Below are 24,205 nucleotides of genomic sequence, written 5' to 3'. Positions count from 1 at the left end.
TTCATGTACTTAATTGGTCTTAGTAAGGCCTCCATATTACTTCTGGGCAGGTCACATTTGTTGGACTTGATTTGGGGCTTATCATATAAAAAAGGAGAAAGGGAGAAAGCCTATATTCCTTTATTTTTACTCTTTCCTAGCAATTATTTAGTAAAAAATATTTTTAAAGTAGGATTTTGGGGATTTGACTGAAAAGCTGCATATATGTTCACTTGATGGTGACAAAGTCAGCCTGTGGCATTGAAGGAACACCACTAGGCACACTCCATCCCACTCCTGTTCCCTCCAACTCAGCTGATGATTTCACTTTCTAATCCTAGGCTAAAGAACCAACTAAGATCCAGTGTGATAAGCTCTTAAGTGGGGAAAGAACAGGTTCCCATGGAAACAGCAGGGAATCTAGCCTAGGCTCTGCCAAGGAGATAGGTCTATGAGGCTGCTGGAAGGAAGTGGCATCTTCAGGAAGAGTAAAAAAACTGATTAGACTTTAATTAGAGGCCAGGGTGAGAGCGAGGGCAAAAGCTCAGAACTGGAGAAAGTGTGGCAGGATCTGAGACAGAAATTGTCACTTTCTGATCATTTCTTGTTTGCTTGTTTATTGTCTCTTCTTCCACCTCCATTGCCTCACAGGAAACAGGAGGATTGCCTGCTGATTCCTCAGTACCTGGTGCATATGACCGGTTGACCTCTCTGGAGGGCCAGTCATGTGGCAGATCCTGTTCTAAGGGTTCCGCCACCATCCAAAAGACAAAGTTCTACTTCTTCAGAGATGGCTCACATGTTTCTCTTCTGTGAACCCTCCCCCATCTCTTCACCCATTCCTACTCCAGAATTAACTACTTCTTTCAGAGTTTCCTAGGCTATTGATCCTTCTCTGGAGCATCAACTAAATTATGCATAGTGTTTGTTAGTTTGATGTTTCCTTGTCTCCCCCATTCCTCCCTAAGTTTTACATCACATGAGGACCAGTCTTTATTTATCTGTCTCTGAAAGCTTTACAACACCAGGGGTAGACTTTTATACACAAAATAGGGCTCAGAAGTATTTTTGAATAAATGCATTAGGGACAGGAGGTCATGAACACTCCCCCAGCCCGTCCTCAGAACATTTTAAAACAAATATTTGACCACATCAAAGCTCTACTTAATACTCTTGATGGACACTCTTCATCCTTAGAATAGAATTCCAACTCTTAACTACACTGGTTACCTCAGTGCCCTGTGTGAATTTGCTCCCATCCACCTCTCCAGTCACGTCCCTCCCACATCTGGTCGAATAAAACTTGACGGGAGTCCTTATTGCACAATGCACGGGCTGTCCTGACTCATGCCACAAGGCTTTCACTTCAGCTTCTCCTCTGACCGGTATGCCCTTTCCACTTTCCTTGCCTGACTCCGTTCAGGCAATGACCTTCTCAAGCAAGCTTTCCCTCTTTGAATCCAGATCCTGATTAAGAACCCCAAAAAAGTACCAAGTAGAAAAGCTTATGGCGCTTCCCCCATTTATGTGATTAAAGATGAAAACAATACCGAAGCGTGAAATGTAATTAAAAAAACGGCACACGATTGCATGTACACTCGATTTAGAAGTCGGTCTATATTTAACGATTTTCTTTCATTCACCGTCTTTGCATGCATCCATTTGCGCACGCCCCAGTTTCTATCGGATCACCCTCAGGTTGGGTCAAACGCTTCTCTTCTGGGCTTTGCAGACACAACTCTATCTCGACATTCATCATCTGAGAAAGCTGCAAATTTGCTTTCCTCTGTGGAGGTGAGCTCCCGAGGTGGCGCTTACAGTATCTTTTCTCGATCAGACCCATTTTCTGAATTGAAGGGAACGCTCCTCCCCAGACCGCCAGCGCATTTCTTAACGAGCGGCTGCTTCTCTTCCCGCCCAGGAAATACAAAAACTGGCTTGCATCTATCAAGAATCGGTTCTGGGAAAACAGACTGAAATATCAGCCGGCCCTGAAAGTCAGGAAAAGGAAATGCTCTAAATTCCCGGGCCCAATGACAGGCCCAGGAACCGCGACAGCCAGAAGACCCTCAGAGGAGGCTGGCCCAGGGAAGTGACTGGCACCGGAAGTCACGTGCGCGACTAGGCCTAAATCCACAATCCCGGCGGTCGATTGCTCAGCCTTACGGGCCGCTGGCGGGCTGCGCTGAGATCCAATCGTTCGGTGCTCGACTCGCTCGTGCTGCTGCCGCCGCCGAAGGAGGGGCAAAGCTCAAGATGGCGGACAAAACGCCAGGCGGATCTCAGAAGGCCAGTTCAAAGGTAATTTCTTAGAGGTCTTCATGAGTCAGTGGGTCTATGGCTGTCATCCAGGGTCTACGGACGCTTCCGGCTGGCGAGGGGTTGCTGGGGTGGGGGTCTCCGTTCTGGTCGCAACAGCAGGCCTGGGTGCCGCCGCACCGTGGTGCGCAGGTTTAGAGGCCTGATGTCCCCCTTCGGTCCCAGCCTGGATTCGGCTCGAGACCGGCGTGCCCAGGGGCTGGTGGCGTGTGTAGCTTGCCCCTTGCTTGGCACTGGAGTGAAGTCAGGGATTCAGAAGGAGACCTGAAGTCCTGAAAACGCGCCCTTGTGTCCCAGTCGGCTGGGCTCCGAGGCCGCGGTCTAGCGCCCGGGAGAGGCGGGAATCGCCTCCCGGTGTTTGGGTGTCTGTTTCTTTTTGTCTTGGTTCTTTGGCTTTCGTGTCTTACCTGCTGTGGCCATCTTCGGTGTCCTCCATGCCCTCCAAGGAGTACGTGGGCTCTCGGGTGGCAGGTTTGTGGAGGGAGGACGGAGAGCGAGGGGACGCGGGGTGGGAAGTAGCTAGGCGGGAGCGGCCACCCTTGGCAGGGTTGCGTGGCCAAGGTTAACGCTGCGCTCTACACGTGGCCTTCACCTCCGTGGAGAGGAAGTGAAAAAGGAACCCTCTTTTGGGAGGGTCGCAGAGTCGGGGTCCCTCTCTCAGTGTGGTGTGTTCCACCGAAGGAAGAACTTCCGTGGACTTGGAAAATACCCAGTCAATTCCGCTTGAGTTTACAGGGAACGGAGCGCACATCTTGTGAAACCAGGGAGCTGTGGAAATAGTTTAGCGTCAATAAGGTTTTGATATCAGGTCGTAGTTGCCATCTTGGGCGGGTCATTTCATCGTTTTTAATTTTTTTAAAAAAATGGTTTGTTGTGCGTTGAGCTTCTCATCTGGAATTCAATATTAGAATATTGTTACTGCCATGAAGTAGTCAGTTGGTGAGCATTGAGATGCTGATGAAAGAAGTTGTGTAACACTGAAAGGTTCTAGGGACTTACAGACTATGATTTTTAAGTCAGATACTAGGAAGTTTAGGTAGAAGAGGAGAGCCTCGCCTTTGCTCTTTGATCTGCGAGACATCACAATCCATTTTATTTTTGCTTTCTCAGTGTCTAATAAACATGTCTTAATGCCATTTGGTAAATGATGTTCACCAAATTATTTAGTTTGTAATTGTTAATGTCCTTATCAGACATCCTCTAGTTAGGTGAAAGTATGGTACATGGACAGTTTGGGGTGCTTTACATCAAACCTTTGCTCCATATCATTTCCATCCCTCCCCAGTAGATTTTTTTTCCTTCTCCCCTTCCTTCAGAGAGAGAGAGGTGGCTTAAATTCAGTAGTACCTGACTCTATCCACTCTGCTATTCAACAGATTTGTGATGAAAATAGCTCCACGTGCTGTTAGGGAACTGTTAGGAAAGCTTGCTACGTTTATGATAATTCACAATTTTTGTTTCTTCTCAAAGTATGAAGTATCCCGTCTTTGAGACCTTGGATACATTGAAAACATTTCAAAGTGCTTGTTTAATCTTCCTTCTAAAATAGTACTGATGGTTGTGAATGTGTGACTGACTGTTCCTTCTAAGTAAATTATTGGGTTTTCTGTTAATGAGACTTACCATTTATAGTCCTTTAGATTATCATCTGTTGATGCTTTCAACAGATTTCTTATCCATGTCTGTTAAAAGGAATCAGAACCCACTCAAATCGTGTATTGGCATGATTTCTCTGTTATTAGGGAAACTCCATGATGTAGTAGAAAGGTTATGAATTTTGATAACAAAAGATTTCGATTCAAATCCTGACTTGGTAGTTCATTATATTTGCAGTAATATTAGGAAAATTGCCTAAACTCTTAAATTGCAATTTTCTCATTTGTGTTGTAGATACATTCCCTGTTTTACAAGGTTGATATAAAGATTCGGTGAGTCAGTGTCTATAAAATGCATAACAAATCTGGGTCTTCCTCTCTTCTGTTCCTAAAGGAAATAAAAAGTAATTGTTTTTTCAAAATGTCAGGATACATTGTGATCCAGAGAATTTGAATCTAAGTTATCAGCTGTTATAATGACTTCCCAGATTGCCGCTTTTTACTTCTAATGCAACTCCAGAATTTATTATAGAGATTATATGATCATTTTGGCTAGTATTACAGTATTTGGTATTTCTGGTCATTGATCTATGGTTTTATTTCCCTCTTCTGGAAAGAGCAGATAAATGGCTTATATTCCACAGTACAGAAAGGGTGAACAGATACTTCTTTTTTATGCTCATTCTTCTTTGGTAGTTTAAATTTCCATTGATATAGGTAGGGATGATTATTAATTATATTTCTTGACATTGAGGAAAACATTAATTTAAAGATGTACGTAGCAAGCGTAAGGCCCACACAGTTCAGTCCCAGAACCACAAAACAGAAAAATAACATGCAGGATTTTTGCCATTGACAATAGCAAAATCGTTAACATCTCTTTAATTATAGGTAACTGCTACAGTTTCTTCTAGCTAGCTTCAAAACTACATTTTTACAAATGTGTGTCAAGTGACTTACCTATATGTATAGTTGTCTATAATGAAAAGACCTCCAGGCTCTTATTTTCTGTGTAATTTTATTTCTTTTTTGTAGCATGGATTGAACCCAGGGGCACTTAACCACTAAACAACATCCCCAGCCCTTTTTATTTTTTATTTTGAGAGAGGGTCTCACTAAGTTGTTTATTAGGGCCTCTATAAATTGCAAGGCTGGCTTTGAACTTGTGATTCTCCTGCCTTGGCCTCCTGAGTTGCTGGGATTGCAGGCATGCTATCATGCCTGCTTAGTATTTTTCATTTTAAAGCCTGGCGGATTTGGACATTCAGTAAATGTTTTGGAAATGAACTAAAATTTCCTATGCATTTATTTCTGTTTAGACTAAACAGGATAGACTAAACCTAATATTAATTGGGTAAGGCAGGAGTTTAGTGCCATATTAGAGCTTTGATTTTGAAAGGGGAGAGGGAGAGACATGCCCAGGGAGGGGTTGCTGAAAGCACTCCCTCTTATCATTGTGAGTTTATAAAATTGTTAAACATATTTCTTTAGAATTTAGTTTATAAAAATTATTTTAACATTTTGAATTTCAGTTTTATTGTTTGTATGCTCAGCCAAAGGAGGCTATAAAGAGAATCTGGTATTTCCTTTTTCTTCTATATCTCCTGTGCTGGTAATATTGATAATATAATGGAATTGTGTGCCCTGTTATTTCACTCTGATGGTACCTGTTTTTTTTTTTTTTTTGTCATTATAATAAATTGGGTTAAAGAGGTAAATGGATAAAATAGGAAACACTACTGGCTTCCTTGGACATAGAATACTGAAATGCTTTGAACTATTGTCTGCCTTTGCTGATTAACAAAAAAATCACCTAGAGAAAAAAAAAAGTAAAACGAGGATCTTTTCTAGACTTGTGATCCTTATGTATTTGTTGTGACTGTTGATACGGTTTTTTACAGTTCTTACTAGACTGAATTGATGGTTTTCTGAAATTCCAGCATTTGTTTTCTTTTGGTTTTTGTTTCTGAAACTTTTTTTTCTTGGAGAGCAAGCCTAAGAAAGAGAGCCATTTGCCTTGGTGGCAAATGAGAGAGTTCATTTGGCATACATGTTAAAGACTCCTGCACCTTTGTACAATGAGCAGCACTTTTGAAAGAAAAATAAAACTTGGTGCAGAACTTTAAAATAACAATAATATTACAAAAATTCGCCTTATATTATATAGTTTTAACATTCGTTGCATACCAGCCATGTACTGGATATTTTGCTGAAATGACTTTTTTTAATTTTTTTTATTCTGTAGATCAAATCCCAGGACCTTGCATATGCTAAGCATGCCTCTACCACTGAAGTGCACTGGCAGCCTTGAAACAACTTTTCAGATACATTTGCCAGTAACACTTGAGGCTGTTGTATTCCTTGAGAAGTTAATCACCTCTCTTAATACTATAGGACAAAGTGTACTTAAAGCTTTTTATATATTGGTAGTGTTTTGGATGTAATTTTAAAAATCATGTTAGATTGTTATGTAACTATATTACATATAGTGCAAATCTTAATGCTCTTACAAAGGTTGTTTTTTTTTTTTTTTTTGAGAGGTAAAACCTTGGTTTGGCTTGAGTAGTGGTATTAAGCCAGGTAGCTGCTATTTGTTAATGAGTAGACATAGTGTGTTGACAGTGTGGGGTATAATTTTGTTTGGTAGGTACTTGTTTAGATAGGTTAAGTCAACAAGTGTATTGAGGCTTTCTCATTTGTCAGATACTGTGCTTGCTGTTAAGGTAAAAAAAAAAATTTAAAAAAAGGACATTAAATTAGTCTGTTCCTACTCCTGGGGAGCATGCTTTCTAGTAGGAGAGAGCTAACTCACATAATAGTACAAGGCAGTGCTCTCAGAAGTGTCTAAAAGTAGGGAGATGACACATTAGAGCTTGGGGAGAAGGCAGCTTCAAGAGTATCGTGGAATTTGGGTCCTTTGAGCAGTGAGGAGAGTCTCAAGGGTATAGATAGGAGCATTAAAAGGAGAGGGATGAGGTGAAGAAAATAAATAGGTGGGAAATAGATTGAGAAGTGCTCTGATTTAATCGGCATAGGGCACTTACTTGGGTATAAAATGGGTTAAAGACTGGAAAGATAAGTTTGGGTTTAACTGTGGAGGACTTTAAATGCTAGGGAATAAAATTAGAGATCTGGGAGAAATTTTAGGCAGGAAAGTCCTTTAGGAGAGCTCTTCTGAAGTCATAGTTTAGGAAGGATTTAAGGGTTAGGACCGATTTGGAGGTTATTACAGTGGTGTTGGCACATTTTGAAGATTGCTTAAAAAAAAAAAAAATCACACCTCAAGATCCTGTTCCAGGAAGCTTTCCCTGACAATCCTCATTTCCCCACCCAATTAAAATTTGCCTGCCTTCTGTGCTCTTGTGACATAGCCACATTGTTTTACTTGGTTTTAAAATCCATTCCTAAGTACAGGAGCTGTATCTTATTTTACTTTGCAAGGCACAGTAGCATTTATCTAATGCAAGGCACAGTACCAGCCTAGGAAGTATTCAGTAAGTGATTAATTGAAGGGAAGATCTAAATCAAACAAAAGGTCTCTATGCAAGATCTATGTTAAGTCTCATAATTTCACTCAGCTGATTAGGAAGGTGTCCAGGATAACTCTGTTAGAATGCTGCTGCTGCTGGTTAACACTGAGCAATTATTAAGTTAACATTTTTCTAAGAGCTTCACCTGTATTTGCATTTCACAACAATCTTGAGATGGGTGCTATTCAGTTTCACATATGAAGAAACTAAGGAGAAACTAGTTTAGGAGGAATTTTGGACATGTGAGATTTGAGAACCTTGCAGACACATAGGTGAAGACATCCAGGAGACGGTTTGAGAATAGATTGAAATCCACGAGATGACCAAAATTGAAGATTAAGAACTGGAAATCATTTTTGTATAATAAAGGTGCTGATGTATTTCCTTTGGGAGAAATTGTTCAACTTTGGGTGAAAATTTTGATGCTTTTAGAGGGCAAGGCATTTAGGAGATGGAATGGTGAGCTGGACAGGCAGGAGTGGTGGTGGAGGAACATTGCTGTGCATAGCCTGCTAATTTGAAAACTTAGGTGTGGGGCTTTCATTTGAAGTAAAGTAGGAGCAGCAAGATAAAATGCTAGTTTTTATTCTTGGCCAATAAGATACAGGGCCATAAGTATCGTATAGTTGGCTTTACATTTATCACCTTAGCAACCAATAAAATGATTGATCTTTTTGAATTTTCTTATTTTTGCTATCCTAAGATAAAGTTCTTACATCTGCTTCTTTTTTTGCCTTAAGCTTTCCTTATTCTGCCCTTTAATTTCTTGCATTTGAGTCTTTTCATCTGGATGAGGAATTGTGTTATAAACTTCAGAAGATATTTAAGCATCATTGATTTGTGTTCTTCAGTTGAGAAAAAACAACCGAAGACAATACAGTGCAGGTGTAGGTTAAGAAGAGGGAGAGGCTCCTCGTCTATGGTGGTACATTTACTGTTGACTTCAACCACTAGCTTTTGAAATTGGTCATCCTTTTAAAAACCTTATTAACAACTGCTTGCATCTCTCTGTTAATCTTAGTTTTTTTTTGTTCTAAAAACGTTCCATTGAATGCTGTGTAGTTACGGCTGCATATCAGTGGTAAATGTCTGGTTTGCAGTAAATATAACCATGACTTTTTAGGTTAATTGAAATTGGCTGATTCATTATTCTAAGCCATGCTGTTACTGCTTTGTTTGCAAATTCATAGTGCTACTTTTGAACAGATTACTTTCAGAGATCATTCACCAATTTGGTAGAAGGTTATTCAAGTGATATTCTTGATTAGATTATGACTACATGACTTGGAGTCATGAAAGAGTTAACTCTGGAAATAGGTGGAGAGTCCAGGTTCTTGTGACTCTTAGTTTTAAATCCTAGAAATTGATGATTTGGATGCGGCACCAGTAGAATAAAGGCTGTTCCTTTCTTAGCTACTCTCTTGCATGCTTCTTATTCTTGTGTTAGAGCTATTTTCCAATTCCTTTACCCCCTTGCAAAGATTTCCCTTTGGAATTTTGAGCTCTTGAATGAAATTGTATTAAAATATATAAATAAATGTGAGTATCATTCACATAGTTTTAATATTGTCTTTTTCCATACAGGAATATTAGTCTTCAAAAAGTGACTTGGATTTCTTAAAGTGGTTTTTGCGTGTTTTATGTTTTTTGTTCCTGTCATTACAATATTGTGTTTGTTACCTAGCAGGTTAATACTGGTGTTTAGGAAGGCTTTTTTTTTTTTTTTTTTTTTAAGTCCATTCAGCCTCTTCACTTAATTTGTGTTCCTTTTATTATCTTGGATTTTCTAATTTTTAGATGTCTGCTAATAGGTGTATTTCAAAGAATGTTTCACAAAGTTGAAATGTAAAAATGCTTATTCTTTTATACTATCTTGATTATTAAGAAAGGTCACCTGGGAGAAGAAAATGAATGGGGAAGGCACAGTAAAGTTGAGGACAGGAAAATGATGGACAGAAAGAATGAAGATGGGTGATATCTCAATGCATGCCTGGTTTGGGCTAGTTTTTGCCTAGGGCTCAATACAGTGGAGTTCTGGGAGTAAATTGAGTTAGAAAATCAGATCAGCTGCTTTTAGTCTTATGTTGGGACAAGGTAAATAAAGCAATACTTCATGAACTCATGAATCTTCCTGTATTTGCTCTTTTCTAAAACATAACAAATGTTTAATTTGCTTTAGAAAATCAGTGTGTATTTTATTTGAAATCTAGAACTGGGAGCTAGGGTCAGGTGAGATATTTGTGATTTTAAGATTCTTGATTTCACTTTTAACACTGAAAGAAAATCTCACTTTAACACGGAAGTAAAATCTTACCATGCAGTATCTTCAAAACAAAAACAAAAACAAAAACATTAGTGACAAAGTTAAATTCTTAGTCTCCATGTAAAACTTTCAGAAAGGTACCATGTATTATTCAGCTAATAGCCTTGCAGCCTGGCTTTTTTTGTCCCTAGATGTTTTTTTTGAAAACAACAACAAATTATTTTGTGCCATGTGTAGTCTGAGATGTAAATCAGTTAAGAAAAAATAAGATGAAATTTTAATGGTCACCATTGTTGGAAAGTGCCATTATCTGAGGATTTAACCCTATAGGCGCAGGGATCTCTACAGTCAGCCCTTGACATGATGAATTAGAAGCAGGTCTCTTAAAACAAGTTGCAAATGGTGACCTATTGGGGATTTGGTATTATAATTTTCCCTTTTTTTTATAGTAGACTTTGTACCTTTTTTCTAGATAGCAATGGTTTTATATATGGATTTTCTTGCTGTTAGAGTCCCTTCATGTGGCTTTCAGTTGTTGGCAAAAGGAAAGTTTTTTTGTTTTGTTTTGGGTTTTTTTTTTTGGCTGTGGATCAAGAGGTTGCTGCTTGGGCAGTGTTGGAGCAATAGTCTGTCTTATGACTTGGGAAGAGCTTTTGCACCAAAATTCTGTTGTAAAAATGATGGGTACGTTTCTAGTCTATACTATATAAAGGTAACTATTCCTCAGATATAGTCTATTAACATTTATATCACATTTTTGGAAATATGATTTCTGAATTTTAAAGAATTGATTTGCATATTTATCTTGAATCTCAACCTTTTCATAAGTCAGAGATTTCCCTTGTTCAATTTTATTAGCTGAGAAGGAATTGCTAAAAGTTAGGGAAGATTAAATCCATATCACTTAAGAAACTATTAGTCTAACAAGACTTTTTTTTTATCTTTTAAATATTGACTTTTTAAAAAATTTTTTTAATATTTGTAGACCAGATCATCAGATGTTCATTCATCTGGCTCTTCAGATGCACATGTGAGTATAAAAGACAGTCTTTTGTCTTTTTCCTTTAAAAAGTAAATATAATTTTTCTTTGTGTATATATCTCCATGCCTATGACTTTATATGGTAAGTAAATACATTTACACTGTATGCACATTTTTTTCTTTTTCCCTCTTATTTTGTGTTCTTCTTGTGTAAGTTAGCCGCCTTACACCATCTTAGAAACTCAATATGTATGTTTCCTTATTTTTTTATTGTGCTTATAAAGTTTTGTGCACATATAAATGTGTGTACTTAGATACTGTGGGATTGCAAAATTTGGACACTTTTTTTTCAGTGTACATTATACCTGTTGAAATTTTCTGCATGGCAGCTGGCATGCTCTGATCTGTTTTTTCTAATGGCATCATAATGTTGGAGAAGTACAATTATTTATTAAGCTATTTTGGTGTTAGAAGACACATAAACTTTTTGTTTAAAGCTTTTTGACATTTTTTTAAATGATTTTATTTATTTATTGTTATGTGGTGCTGAGGATTGAACCCAGTGCCTCACACATGCTAGGCAAGTGCTCTACCACTGAGCTACAGCCACAGCCTGCTTTTTGACATTTTGAATGTTGCAATAAATAATTCTTTATGTATGTTATTACAGCAGTTTTCACAGTGTGCTTTGTAGACCTCTAGGGGTTGTTAAGAATCTCTTCCGGGGTCTTTGAGTTCAAAACTAAAGCATTAGTTACTTTTCTCACTGTTTTGATATTTGCACTGATGATGCAAAAGCAGTTGGTGGGTAAACTATTGGCTTTTTACAGTTAAAGAATCAGGGAAGCCGTGCCAAAACCGCTAGTCATTTTGTTCCTTCCCACCAGGCACAATGAAAAATGCTAGTTTCACTTAAGAATGTTTTTAGTGAACCAATAAAATTAGTAATATTATTATTAAGTCTTGACTTGTATGTGGGTCTTTTTAATAGTGTGTGATGAAACGAGTATAACACTTATCCTTACCAAGGTGTGATGTTTGTCCTGTGGAAAATTACTTGTGTGAGATTGAGTTGGGGAATGAAGCTAGCTGCTTTTTGCATGCAATACCATTTTCACTTGAAGAAACAACTGATAGATAAACTATGGTTAGTCAGACCTGGGTATTTGGTAGACATTTTCTTAAAAATGAAGAAAAGAATCTGTTTTTTAAAGAATAACAATTGATTTTTACCACTATATTTGTGCTTTCAAGTGGGAGTTAGAATTATTGAAAACTTGGCCCTGTTCTTAAGGATTTTGCTAATGATATCAAGGGTGATTGCAGCAGTATAAGGAACATGGTTTTTGGTAATCTATAATAAAATTTGTCATGACTTTCAGATCATTTCTAGTTTTCAGTATTATATACATGATTTAAAAAGAATTTTTTTTTTTTTAACTTTCCTGAAGATGGATGCATCTGGACCCTCAGATAGTGATATGCCAAGTCGGACGCGGCCTAAGAGTCCAAGAAAACATAATTATAGGAATGAAAGTGCCCGTGAGAGCCTTTGTGATTCTCCTCATCAGAATCTCTCAAGAGTGAGTATTGGTAGATAGGAAAGGATGGTTAATGATTTTAATTTATCCTTGATTGAATTTGATGATGGAATATTTGGTTTTTTACTTGTTTCATCTTGTCATGTTAGAAAATAACATTTTTTGTTAATAATAAACTCAAGTTTATATAAGAATGTTTTTTTAGTTTATATGAGATGTTTCATTTACAATGCTTAATGATATTTTAAAAACAAAGTATTTTAGATGTATGGTGGCTATTGTCAAATTTATCTTTACCCCCTTGTTCATTGAACCAAGTGCCAAATACCAGTCACTGGAAATATATAGATGATTAAAACTTAGTCCTCATTCTTAGAGAGCTTATGGTCTTACCCTGGGAAGCAAGTAGGAGCAGGTGCTGTCTGTTGGTAAGTGTAATGCCTGGGGCATTCAGGAATAGAGAGAGGGAACATATTTTCTCCTGCATCTGCAAAATACTCTTGGGCTTTTTTAGTTTTTAATTTATTTAACATAACTTTTTTTCTGATTAAATTCAGAAAATATAATAATATAATCATCACCAGCTAGTCTAAAGCATCAGTGACACGTTTTTTATTGTTTAATATTTCTAAGCATAAATATTTCTGAGATCCATTTTACAGCAACACGTCTTTAAAATATCCTGTTTTCAATCTAATGTTTTTTTTCATTTCAGTAAAACTCTGTAAACAAACTTTTCAGTGGATGACTGTTATTCCTTTGAGTAAACACTCTTTGATTTCCTTAGCTATTTCTCTCTTGGATGTCTAAATGTAGCTCTTCAGATATAAATAAAGCTTGAGCGCAGAAATTTTGTTTTGTTAAATTATGGTTTTCATCGAATTTTTTTTTTTTAAATATTTATTTATTTATTTTAGTTTTCCGCGGACACAACATCTTTGTTTGTATGTGGTGTTGAGGATTGAACCCGGGCCGCACGCATGCTAGGCAAGCGCGCTACTGCTTGAGCCACATCCCCAACCCCTATTTTTCATCGAATTTAAATGTAATTTTATCATTCATTTAAACTTTTGAAGATGATTCCAGAAACACTGAATGATAGCAAAATATTTTTCTTTCCACTTTGAGGGGGAAAAATTATTTTAAATCTGTTTCTGAAACCCAGCATTGACTTTCAGCTTATAAACTGCTTTCTTTTTCTCAAGGGGACTTCATTTTTAATTAAAATAATATTTTTTTTTTTTTTTGGTATTGGGGATTGAATTCAGGGGCGTTTAACCACTGAGCCACATCCTCAACCCCTTTTATATTTTATTAAGAGATAGGGTCTTGCTAAGTTGCTTAGGACCTCACTAAGTTGCTAAGGCTGGCTTTGAAGTTGCAATCCTTTTGCTTCAGACTCTGGATCTGCTGGGATTACAGGCCTGTGCCACTGCGCCTGGCTATTTGAAAAAATTGTTTTTGTGGTGCCAGATAATGAACCCAGGCCTCATTCATGCCAGGCAGTGCCTTACCCCTTAGCTATATTTTCAGTCCCAGAAACCTTCAAATTTCAATATTTTACGTTGTGTTTAATAAAGAGTTCTATCTTTTAAGTTTATGAATCAAATGAGTAACTGATTGAGCAACTAGAAGTCTTCAGACAATATATTTACGCCTATTTTAGAAAGAAATTCCATCTAAGTTACATATATGAAGACTTCATTAAAATGTTATTTTCTTATGTATATTGAGTGTCCCTTATCTGAAGTGTTATGCATTTTGAGATTTTGGAATATTTGCATATACATAATGCATTACCCTTGGGGATGGGACCCAAGTCTTAAACAAGAAATTTATTTAGGGCTGGGGTTGTAGCTTGGTGGTAGAATACTCACCTAGCTTGTGTGAGGCACTGGGTTCCATCCTCAGCTTCACATAAAATAAATAAATAAAATAAAGGTATTGTGTCCATCTATAACTAAAAAAAATTTAAAAAGAAATTCATGTATGTTTTATATAAATTTTATACTTATAGCCTGAAGATAATTTTGCTTAATCCTTTTATTGGGTACCTAGGTTTTGACCATGACTAGTCACACGAGATCAGGTGTGGAATTTTCCACTTATGGCATCATATTGATGCTCAGAAAGTTTCCAATTTGGTATGCTCAATGTGTATTCAAACTAATTGATGCAGTTTTACTTGAGATGAAATATAAAATTAAGTGATATGTTTCCAGCAAAGAAAAATAAGATTATGTTCATAAATACATTACTGGTGAAGAATGAGGTAACTTACTAAATACATGATATATTTATAGTATCTTGAAATGGAGGGCTATAGATGGTTAATTCCTGAACCATAGAAAAATGTATCCCTTCCTCTGTATTTGAGGATCTGTTTTTTTTTTTTTTAATCATTGCTACTTTTGCCCAGAGACTTACATTTTCCCTCTTCAGGTGCTTTTATTCTTGCCCTATACCTTGGTGTCAGTCTGTTTGTTCTGTTTTTACCTTAAAGAGGAACAAAAAGGCCTTGAGATGCTATTGACCTTGAGCTAGCAAATAAACCATTCTTTAATGAATAGGTACTTATATCAGAGTCAAGTCCAAGGCAGGCACCTAATACTAGAGTAGTCCTAACTTTTCTTTACGGTTAATTAAAAAAAAAAAATAGCCTGTCTCAGAGACTTGGTTATCAGTTGAGGTGTATTAAATTTAAAGATAGCATTAAGAATGTGTATGTAAAGACATGCTCTTTATTTCTTCTCGTAGCCTCTTCTAGAAAACAAACTTAAAGCATTCAGCATTGGAAAAATGAGCACAGCTAAGCGAACTTTAAGTAAGAAGGAACAAGAGGAATTAAAGAAAAAGGTAATGTTTAAAATATATCTTGAATTATCCTTCAAAATGTGAGTGTGTCTTAAGGGCAGCACAGCAATGTTTCCCAAAGATTTTTGACTTCAGGGGTATTCTCAGTTCATCCCCAAGAGAAAGTCTGTCCCAGGAAGGTGTATTAGAGGTATATTCACTTTCCATCCCTGTCCCTTTTGACCTATTTCCTCCCTTGTATGTAACAATTTTTTTTTCTCTGATCTTTCTGTATAGGGAAGTGTGTTGTGTGCATAAATTGTACTCCTCTTAGAGGAATGACAGCAAGCTATATATGTAGAATACTGCATGTTGCTTTTTAAAAAGTTTATATCATAGGTATTATTATGGAAATATTTATTATCCTTTTTAAACAGCTATGCAGATATGCAATTGTTTATTCACATAAAAAATTACTGAGGGCATTTGTGTTTTGGTCTCTTGCCATTACACGTAATGCTGTGCTATTATGGATAGTGTTATGCATGTGTTTTTTTGTTTTGTTTTGTTTTGTTTTGCAAGTGTATCTTTGGGATATATTCCTAGGATGAAAACTACTAGGCTGAATAATAAATGCATAAATGTAGTTTTGCTATATTTGTCATATTGTCAAAAATCTCTATAGGGTGGGGGGTGTTTTGATTCCTATGAGTACATGTGAGTGGTTGTTTCCCAACGGCTTTGCAAGTAGATGACATTAAAGATACTTTGTCAGTCTCCTAGGTGAAAATAATTTCTTGGTATAGTTTCAAGTTTGCATTTCTCTTATGATAAACTTGACCCGTTTTCCTTTCTTTTCAACTGTCTGCTAATATCTGAACTATAAGTTTCTACTAGCACTTTGTTTATGATTTAACTTGCAATGGTTTTTATCCCCTAGTTTTTTGATTCTTTTAAAAATTTCCTTCTGATATTGTAATATAATCAATCTTTCCCTATGATTTCTGATTTTTCAGTTGTTTTCTCCATTCCTAGCTTATAAAGGAATTTCCTCATGTTTTCTTCTAGTACGTCTATATTTAATTTTAAGAAAATCAAATTGATTCATCTGCAGTTTATCTGGTAACATCATGTAAAAAGTTGATTGATTTTTATCTTTTTCAAATGGTTGTCCAGTTATCCTAGCATCATTTATTGAAAAGTTCATGTATTTCTCACTGTCCCTTTGACCTGTTTTCTCCCTTGTATGTAACAATTTTGAGATATTCCTCTTATAAATAGTAAATTTTTACATGCTGTTAATTAAATTTACCTATTTTCTGTCCTGTTTTCTTTTTATTCATACATGCTTTGGGAACATTTAAAATATCTATAATTGAAAATGTCAAGGTTCAGTTTTTCTTCAGTGTTATGTGTCTGGAATAGATTGTTGCTTTTACTTCATATATTATATCTTCATTAGTTTGAAAAGGAAGTCTTTATATTCACTGAATTAAGTCATCATGCCTTGGAAACTTTGTAAATGTTAGTTGTATTACATGCAGTCAGTTGTTTTATGGTTTGGCCCTTGGATTGTCCCTAAGCAAATTTACTTGCTGGTCTATATGTAGTGGGTTCTTTTCTGTTCTACCAATTGCTACTAAAGGAGCAGAGCTTCTTTTAGTTTTAGTATTACTTAATATCTAATATCTATTAAGACTTAGATATTACAACTATAAATATTTAACTTGAAAAGGGAAGTGTTTTATCTTCATTATTCCTTGATGAGTTTAATCACATATACAATAATAGTTTTATAATATGTTATTAATATTTTGTTATGTATTTAGGAGGATGAAAAGGCAGCTGCGGAGATTTATGAGGAATTTCTTGCTGCTTTTGAAGGAAGTGATGGTAATAAAGTGAAAACATTTGTGCGAGGGGGTGTTGTTAATGCAGCTAAAGGTGAGTGTCAGTATTTTAGTCCTTGAGCAAATCCTGTCTTGGTTGAATGACTGCAGGTAGATAATTATGGAAGAAGCCTGACTGCTTTGACTTTCCCATTTCCTTTCTATTAGCACCCTCTAGTGGTTATATTAATTAGCAAAATCAATGGCCAGATGTGACTTAGTAAGGTGATATTGAAGTCAGATAATTAAAAAAAATTAATACGTTTCAAGATTTAAGATAGCCAAGCACTTTGCAAAAATTTTAATGTATTTAATAGTTTACTGTAAAGTGAGTATATATTTTGGGGGTATGGTGGTATTTCAATTTAATTACATGTTAACAGTGATAAATCTTAGTACTAATACTGTTAATTTTTGTTTATTTTTAAATAAGAATAGTAAAGAAAATCAAATAGTATAAAATTAGTTTTGAAACAGCATTTTACATTTCAGAAGAACATGAAACAGATGAAAAAAGAGGTAAAATCTATAAGCCATCTTCAAGATTTGCAGATCAAAAAAATCCTCCAAATCAGTCGTCCAATGAAAGACCACCATCTCTTCTTGTAATAGAAACCAAAAAACCTGTAAGTCATCCTTAAATAATTTAGGTTCAAAGATGACACTCCCAGTGATACTTTCAGTACTACCACTGTAAGCAGTTTGTTTTTAATTTTGGGGGGGTAGATGTTGAGTTCTCATGTTTTCTAACCCAGTAATTTATGTAGATGAGAGATTATAAGAGTAGGCCACATAGATGAACATTGTTTGTTGTACTTACACATTACATATATTGCAAGTCAAAAGTTGTCTGCATTTGGGGTATAAATGTAAAATAAAGAAGTTAGCTTTAGAATAAATTCTGAACTGAGGTATTTAAATTATTAACAGTGTGTAGTGTATGTTTTCCAAGGCATTTTTGAACTTTTTTGTGGAATTGCTATCAGAATTAGTGACACTGTATCTTAAATATTCTCAGTGTTTATAAAAATTTGTATTCTTTGATGGTGGGGTTTTTATGGGGAATAGTAGATAGGTAGATGTGGGTAATGTCATTTGAAGCCATATTTGGTGAGTAAGTATGATTAAATTGAACAGTGAGATTGATTTTTTTTCCAGTTTTTATTTTTGTTTCCATATTTTTTGTTGGTACATTACAATTATATATAATAGGTTTATGACGTTCATACATGTATACTATTTGACAGTATAGTTACGTCAGTATCATTCCTGAGTTTTTCCCCTTTCTTTCTTCTCCCCCCCTCTACCTGGTACATTTCCTTTACTTTTTGGTCTCCTGTTTTTATGAGACATCTATACCCTACCATTTGTTTTTTCTATTTTCCCTATCTTTCACATGTGAGAGAAAACATGATCCTTGACTTTCTGAGTTTAGCTTATTTTGTTTAACATAATGCTCTCAAGTTCTATCCATTTTCTTGCAAATGACATAATTTCTTTCTTCTTTATGGCTAAATAAAATTTGTTTATATATATCACATTTTCTTTACTCATACATTCATTGATGGGCACATAGGATGGTTCCACAGTTTGTCTGTTGTGAATTGTACTACAATAGACATGAGTATTTGTGTGTTGTATTGTTACTTTAATTCTTTAGTATAAATACTAAGGAGTGGTATACCTGGGTCATATGGTAGTTCCATTCCTAGACTTTTGGAGGAACCTCCAACTTGATTTCCACAGTGTTGTACTAATTTACAATTCCACCAAGTGTAAAGGTGCTTTTTCTACACATCCTTTCCTGCATTATTATTGGGTGTATTCTTTTTTTTTTAAAATATATTTTTTTTAGTTGTAGATGGACACAATACCTTTATTTTTATGTGGTGCTGAGGATTGAACTCAGTGCCTTCCCACATGCGAGGAAAGCACTCTTACCACTGAGCTACAACTCCAGTCGCCTTGTGTGTATTCTCTTTTTAAAAAAATGTTTATTTTTTAGTTGTAGTTGGACACAATACCTTTATTTATTTATTTTTATGTGGTGCAGAGGATTAAAGCCAGGGCCTCGCATGTGCTAGGCGAGTGCTCTACTGCTGAGCCACAACCCCAGACCCCTTGTGTGTATTCTTGATGGATGCCATCCTAAGTGGAATGAGATGAAATCTCAGTGTAGTTTTGATATGCATTTCCCTAATTTCTAATGATGAACATTTTTTCATATTTACTGTCCATTTGTATTTATTATTTCTTTTGAGAAGTATCTGTTTTGTTCATTTACCCATTTATTAATTGGGTTATTATTATTTTTTTAGTTCTTTATTCTGATATTAATCCTCTGTCAGAAAAGTAGCTTGCAAAGATTTTTAAGGAGTCCTATTGAGAGGGTTGTTGTGTGCACCTAGATGTTAGAGTGTTGACCCTGTGTTTTCTTCTAGGAATTGCATAGTTTCTAGTCTAATTTCTAGGTCTTTGATCTATTTTGAGTTGACTTTTGTGTGAGGGGCAAGAGAGAAGGATCTAGTCTCATTCTTCTACATGCGGATAGCTAGTTCTCAGCACTATTTGTTTAAAAGGCTCTCTTCAATGTATATTTTTGGCATATTTGTCAAGGATCAGATGACTATATGTGTGTGGGTTTGTCTTTGTGTCTTATATTCTGTTCCATTGGTCTATATGTCTGCTTTTATGCCAGTACCATGCAGTTTTTGTTACCATGGCTCTGTAGTATAATTGGAAGGCAGGTATTATGCCTCCAGCATTGCTTTTTTTTTTTTTTTTTTTGGCTTAAAAGTGCTTTGGCTTGTCTGGGTCTTTTATTCTTCCAAATGACTTTTAGGGCTATTTTTTTCTAGTTCTGTAAAGAATGTCATTAGTATTTTGATGAGGATTGCATTGAATGTGTTAATTGCTTTTGGTAATATGGCCCTTTTATTAATGTTGATTTTACACTTCCATCTTCTAGTGTCTTTTAAAATTTTCTTTCATCAGTTTTCTATACTTTTCATTGTCAAAGTCTTTCTCTTCCTTGGTTAGATTTATTCCTAGATATTTTATTTTTTGAGGCCATTGTGAATGAAATTATTTTCCCTATTTCTTTCTCAACAGATTCATTGGTGATGTATGAGAAAGCTATTGATTTTTGTATGTTTATTTTGTATCCTGTGAGGCTGAGTTTTCTTGTAGTGTTTCAGATACTCCAAAGTATTTAAAAAATAATTATTGACAAAATCTGTCCTTTAAAGTGTACAATTAGGTGGTTTTTTAGTATATTCATGGTTGTTCAATGGTCCCCTCTCTCCAATTTCAGAACATTTTTATCACTCGCCAAAGAAATTCTGTGCCCAGAGTTAGTTGTCCCCATTTCCCTCATACTCTCAGCTCTTAGCAAGCACTGATCTACTTTCTATCTTTGGATTTCCCTATTCTGAGCAGTTCATACAGATGGGATCATCAACATGGTATTTTGGGTGTGGCTTCTATTCAGCATGTTTCAAGGTTCATCTTTCTTGTGGCATGTATTAATATTTCAGTCCTTTTTTGTGGTCAAACAATATTCCACTCTATGATATACCACATATTGTTTATCCATGTGGTACTTGATGGGTTCATTACTTTATGGGTTGTATCCCCTTAACAGGTGTTACTATTAAAAAAAAAGAGTAATACGGCTGTAAATATTTATATATGGCTTTTTGTGTGGGTGTAGGTTTTTAGTTCTTGTTAAATTCCACATATGGAATTACTGGGTCACATAGTGACTCTCTGACCTTTTGAGACACTGCCAAACTGTTTTCCAAAGTTTTGTAATCTTGCCTGTAATGTATGATGGTTCTAATTTCCCCGTATCTTAACCAGCACTTGTTAAAATTATTTCTGTCGTCTTTGTGAAGTTGTACCTCATTTTTATTTTGAGACACATTTACCTAATGATGTTAAGCAGCTATCTTTTCATGTGTATATTGTCCATAATCTTTGAAGAAATAGCTATTCAAATCCTTGGCCCATATTTTAATTGGATTGTCTTTTTATTTTTGAGTTTTTAGAGTATTTTATATTTTCAGGAATCAAGTTTCTTACTGACTCCATGGTTTGTAAATGATTTCTGTTCTGTGGCTTGGCTTTGCCCTTTTTCAGCGGGTGGGGGTGATGAATATTGGAAATTGAACCCTGAGGTACTTTACCACCGAGCCTCACCCCCAGCCCTTTTTATTTTGGGACAGGATCTCACTAAGTTACTTAGGGCCTCACTAAGTGAGACCGTCTTGAACTTGTGATCCTCCTACCTCAGACTCCTGAGCTGCTGGGATTACAGGCATGTGCTGCTCTACCCGGCTACTCTTCTCGATTGAAACATGGAATTGGAAAATTTTAATTAAATGTTGTCATTTGTGCTTTTGATATCATATATCTAAAAAAATCATTGCCTAATTCAGTGTCATAAAGATGACATTATTCCTGTTTTCCTCTAAGAATTTTATGGGTTTTGCTCTTACATTTAGGTCTATTTGCTATTTTGAAATAATTTTGCATATAATGTGAAGTAGGGGTATATCTTCATTCTTCTGCATGTAGGTAATTTATTGTCCTAGCACCATTTGTCGAAAAGACTATTCTTCCCCATTGAATTATCTTGGTAGTAGATTTTACTCATTGTTTCAGTAATTTATATCCTCCAAAAGTGATTGCTTTGAATTGCGCATATTTTCAGCAGTTGTTTATGGCAGTTATTTTACATGGCAGTTCATTTCATTTACTTACTGTTCTTGAATTCCATGCCTCACATACTTTTTTCAGGACCACTTATTAGTAGCTTTTTTATTCACTAAGACTACTACTTGTTGTTGTTTTAACTAATCATTTTAATAACTTAATTATTTACTTGTTGTTTTGGGGGAACAGGAAGAATATAGGGAATATTCAATAACAGAAGTATTCTCCCTTTTGAATTTAAATAACTAGAATATGTAATGAAACTGAAGTAAAAATGATTTAAATATGATTTCGTACAACAGTTTTTTTGAAATCTTATTTTGTTTGAATTGTCATTGTCATAGCCACTGAAGAAAGGGGAGAAAGAAAAGAAAAAAAGCAACTTGGAACTTTTCAAAGAAGAATTAAAACAGTAAGTTTTATAATAAGAACTATCATAGGTATATTGAACTGATACTTAGAAATACAGGTATGAGGAATATAGTTATTATTAACAGCTTGCTATGAGGTTATTTTAGATCTCATAAAGATATTTGATGGAGCATATTTGAAATGAATTAGCATTTAATCCAGCGTCAAGGTTGCTTGGATTATGTGGATGCAGTTCTTTTTATTTAATGACTGGAGTTCTATTTGCAGTAGAAGCAGTGAACTCACTGGTGTAGGAGTGAGGGGTGGTTAAGCATAACAAGAAACAACAAATTCAGTGGTTTTAATGTTCAATTTCCTCTTTACCTTAAAAGTGGGCTTTGTTTTCCATCACTGGAATGATAGAAATAGGGACTGTCTAATCTTGGTTATCATTACAATATTTGAGTTAAATACAATATTTCAGGCTATTTGAAGGTGACACTTGGATAGACTCTATTATTAAATGTGAATAAGCGAATTGTGGCTCATTTTTATTGGTTGTAAATATTTTTAATAGAATTCAAGAAGAGCGTGATGAGAGGCATAAAACAAAAGGCAGGTTAAGTCGATTCGAGCCGCCTCAGTCAGATTCTGATGGTCAGCGTCGTTCTAGTAAGTGACATTTATTTTATTGTGTGTATTTGTACTTAATTATACTGACAATTAAGAATTATTTTCTTTCCTTTCTTTTAAGTGGACGCGCCTTCCAGGAGAAATCGATCATCTGGTGGTAATACCGTTTTTTTGCTTTTTTAATTAATAAGAAATTATCCAAGCTTTGTGTTTTGGAAGTTATAATTTTTTTTTCTTTTTTTCTCTAGTTCTTGATGATTATGCACCAGGCTCACATGATGTAGGCGATCCAAGTACTACTAATTTATACCTTGGAAACATTAATCCACAGGTAATATTAGTTAAATAATATTTTTTTTTTTTTAGAGAGAGAGAGAGAATTTTAATATTTATTTTTTTAAAAAATTTTCGGCGGACACAACATCTTTGTTTGTATGTGGCGCTGAGGATCAAACCCGGGCCACACGCATGCCAGGCGAGCGCGCTACCGCCTGAGCCACATCCCCAGCCCCGTTAAATAATATTGCTTTATGCTTAGGAAGAAAATTGCTTTCTTAGTCAATACAAAAATAAAATCAAGACTGGCGTAGTGGTGGATGCCTTTAATCCCAGCAGTTTGGGAGGCTGCGACAGGAGGATTGTGAGTTCAAAGCCAGCCTCAGCAACTTAGCAAGGCACTAAGCAACTCAGTGAGACCCTGTCTCTAAATAAAATACAAAGTAGGGCTGGGGATGTGGCTCAGTGGTTGAGTGCCCCTGAGTTCAATTCCAGTACCCCCAACCCCCACCTCCAAAAAAAAAAAAAATCAAGATTCTGAAATTTGCAAATCTGATGGAACTAGAGAGGCTCTAAAATTGTAGATTTGGGACTTATTAGTATGGCCCAAATTGTTTTGCTGCAAATTCTTGAGGGCTTGTCTCCTCTTTCAGTAACTGGGACTATACTTTGAATATGGAATGTTTTGCTAGGTGCCAGTTTTATTATTTATCAAATCAGACTATGACCAGTGATGTCCATATTTTTATAATACCTAATACATAGCTTACTTTTCTTTTTTGCTTCTAACAGCAAACTAGTATTTGTGGTTTTATCTTTAATATTTAATTATTTTCCTGCTTCGATGTTGTTATTTATGTTATGGGACTTGTAGTGGTATTGTACAGAATATTCTTTTGAAAAATTACAATTGGGCATGGTGGCACTTGCCTGTAATCCCAGCAGCTCAGGAGGCTGAAGCATGCAAATTGTACTTTCAGAGTCAGCCTCAGCAACCTAGCAAGGACTTAAGCAATTTTGCAAGATCCTGTCTCAAAGTAAAAAAGGCCTGGATGTTGCTCAGTGGTAAAGCACCTCTGGTTTCAATTCCCAGTACCAAAACAAATAAACAAAACTTACAGATACTTTTGAGCTGGGCGTGATGGTCTACATCTGTAATTCCAGTGACTCATGAGGCTTGAGTCAGAAGGTTTGCAAATTTGAGGACAGCAATTTAGCAAGATCTGTCTCAAAAAAATAAAAGGGCTGAAGATGTGGTTTGATGGTAGAACAGCCCTGGGTTCAATCCCCAGTAACACACACACCAACCCCTGGTACTGCAAAAAAAAAAAAAAAAAAA

General features: G+C 35.9%; 1 protein-coding gene across 6 annotated transcripts in view; it reads left to right on the top strand.

Annotated features, from left to right (window-relative positions):
* Window positions 1-1,392: 1,392 nt before the first annotated feature.
* The window catches only part of LOC107143338 (U2 snRNP associated SURP domain containing), a 50,784-nt gene continuing 27,971 nt past the window's right edge, over window positions 1,393-24,205 (top strand). Inside the window, exons 1-10 of one of the 6 annotated variants that reach the window (XM_048794184.1) lie at window positions 1,393-2,280; window positions 10,672-10,716; window positions 12,119-12,250; window positions 14,966-15,064; window positions 16,831-16,945; window positions 17,386-17,516; window positions 21,951-22,018; window positions 22,535-22,629; window positions 22,712-22,747; window positions 22,839-22,921. In XM_048794184.1, coding sequence (XP_048650141.1) covers window positions 2,236-2,280; window positions 10,672-10,716; window positions 12,119-12,250; window positions 14,966-15,064; window positions 16,831-16,945; window positions 17,386-17,516; window positions 21,951-22,018; window positions 22,535-22,629; window positions 22,712-22,747; window positions 22,839-22,921 — 849 coding nt within the window. In that variant the 5' untranslated portion in view covers window positions 1,393-2,235. Of the gene's footprint in view, window positions 2,281-10,671; window positions 10,717-12,118; window positions 12,251-14,965; window positions 15,065-16,830; window positions 16,946-17,382; window positions 17,517-21,950; window positions 22,019-22,534; window positions 22,630-22,711; window positions 22,748-22,838; window positions 22,922-24,205 lie in introns of those variants that run through there. The other 5 variants (XM_015486979.2, XM_048794183.1, XM_048794186.1 and 2 more) reach the window with 5 other exon arrangements.

This window comes from Marmota marmota, unplaced genomic scaffold (genome assembly GCF_001458135.2).
Source record: "Marmota marmota marmota unplaced genomic scaffold, marMar, whole genome shotgun sequence".
Lineage (NCBI taxonomy): Eukaryota > Metazoa > Chordata > Mammalia > Rodentia > Sciuridae > Marmota > Marmota marmota.
This window is presented reverse-complemented; position numbering and strand designations above follow the sequence as displayed.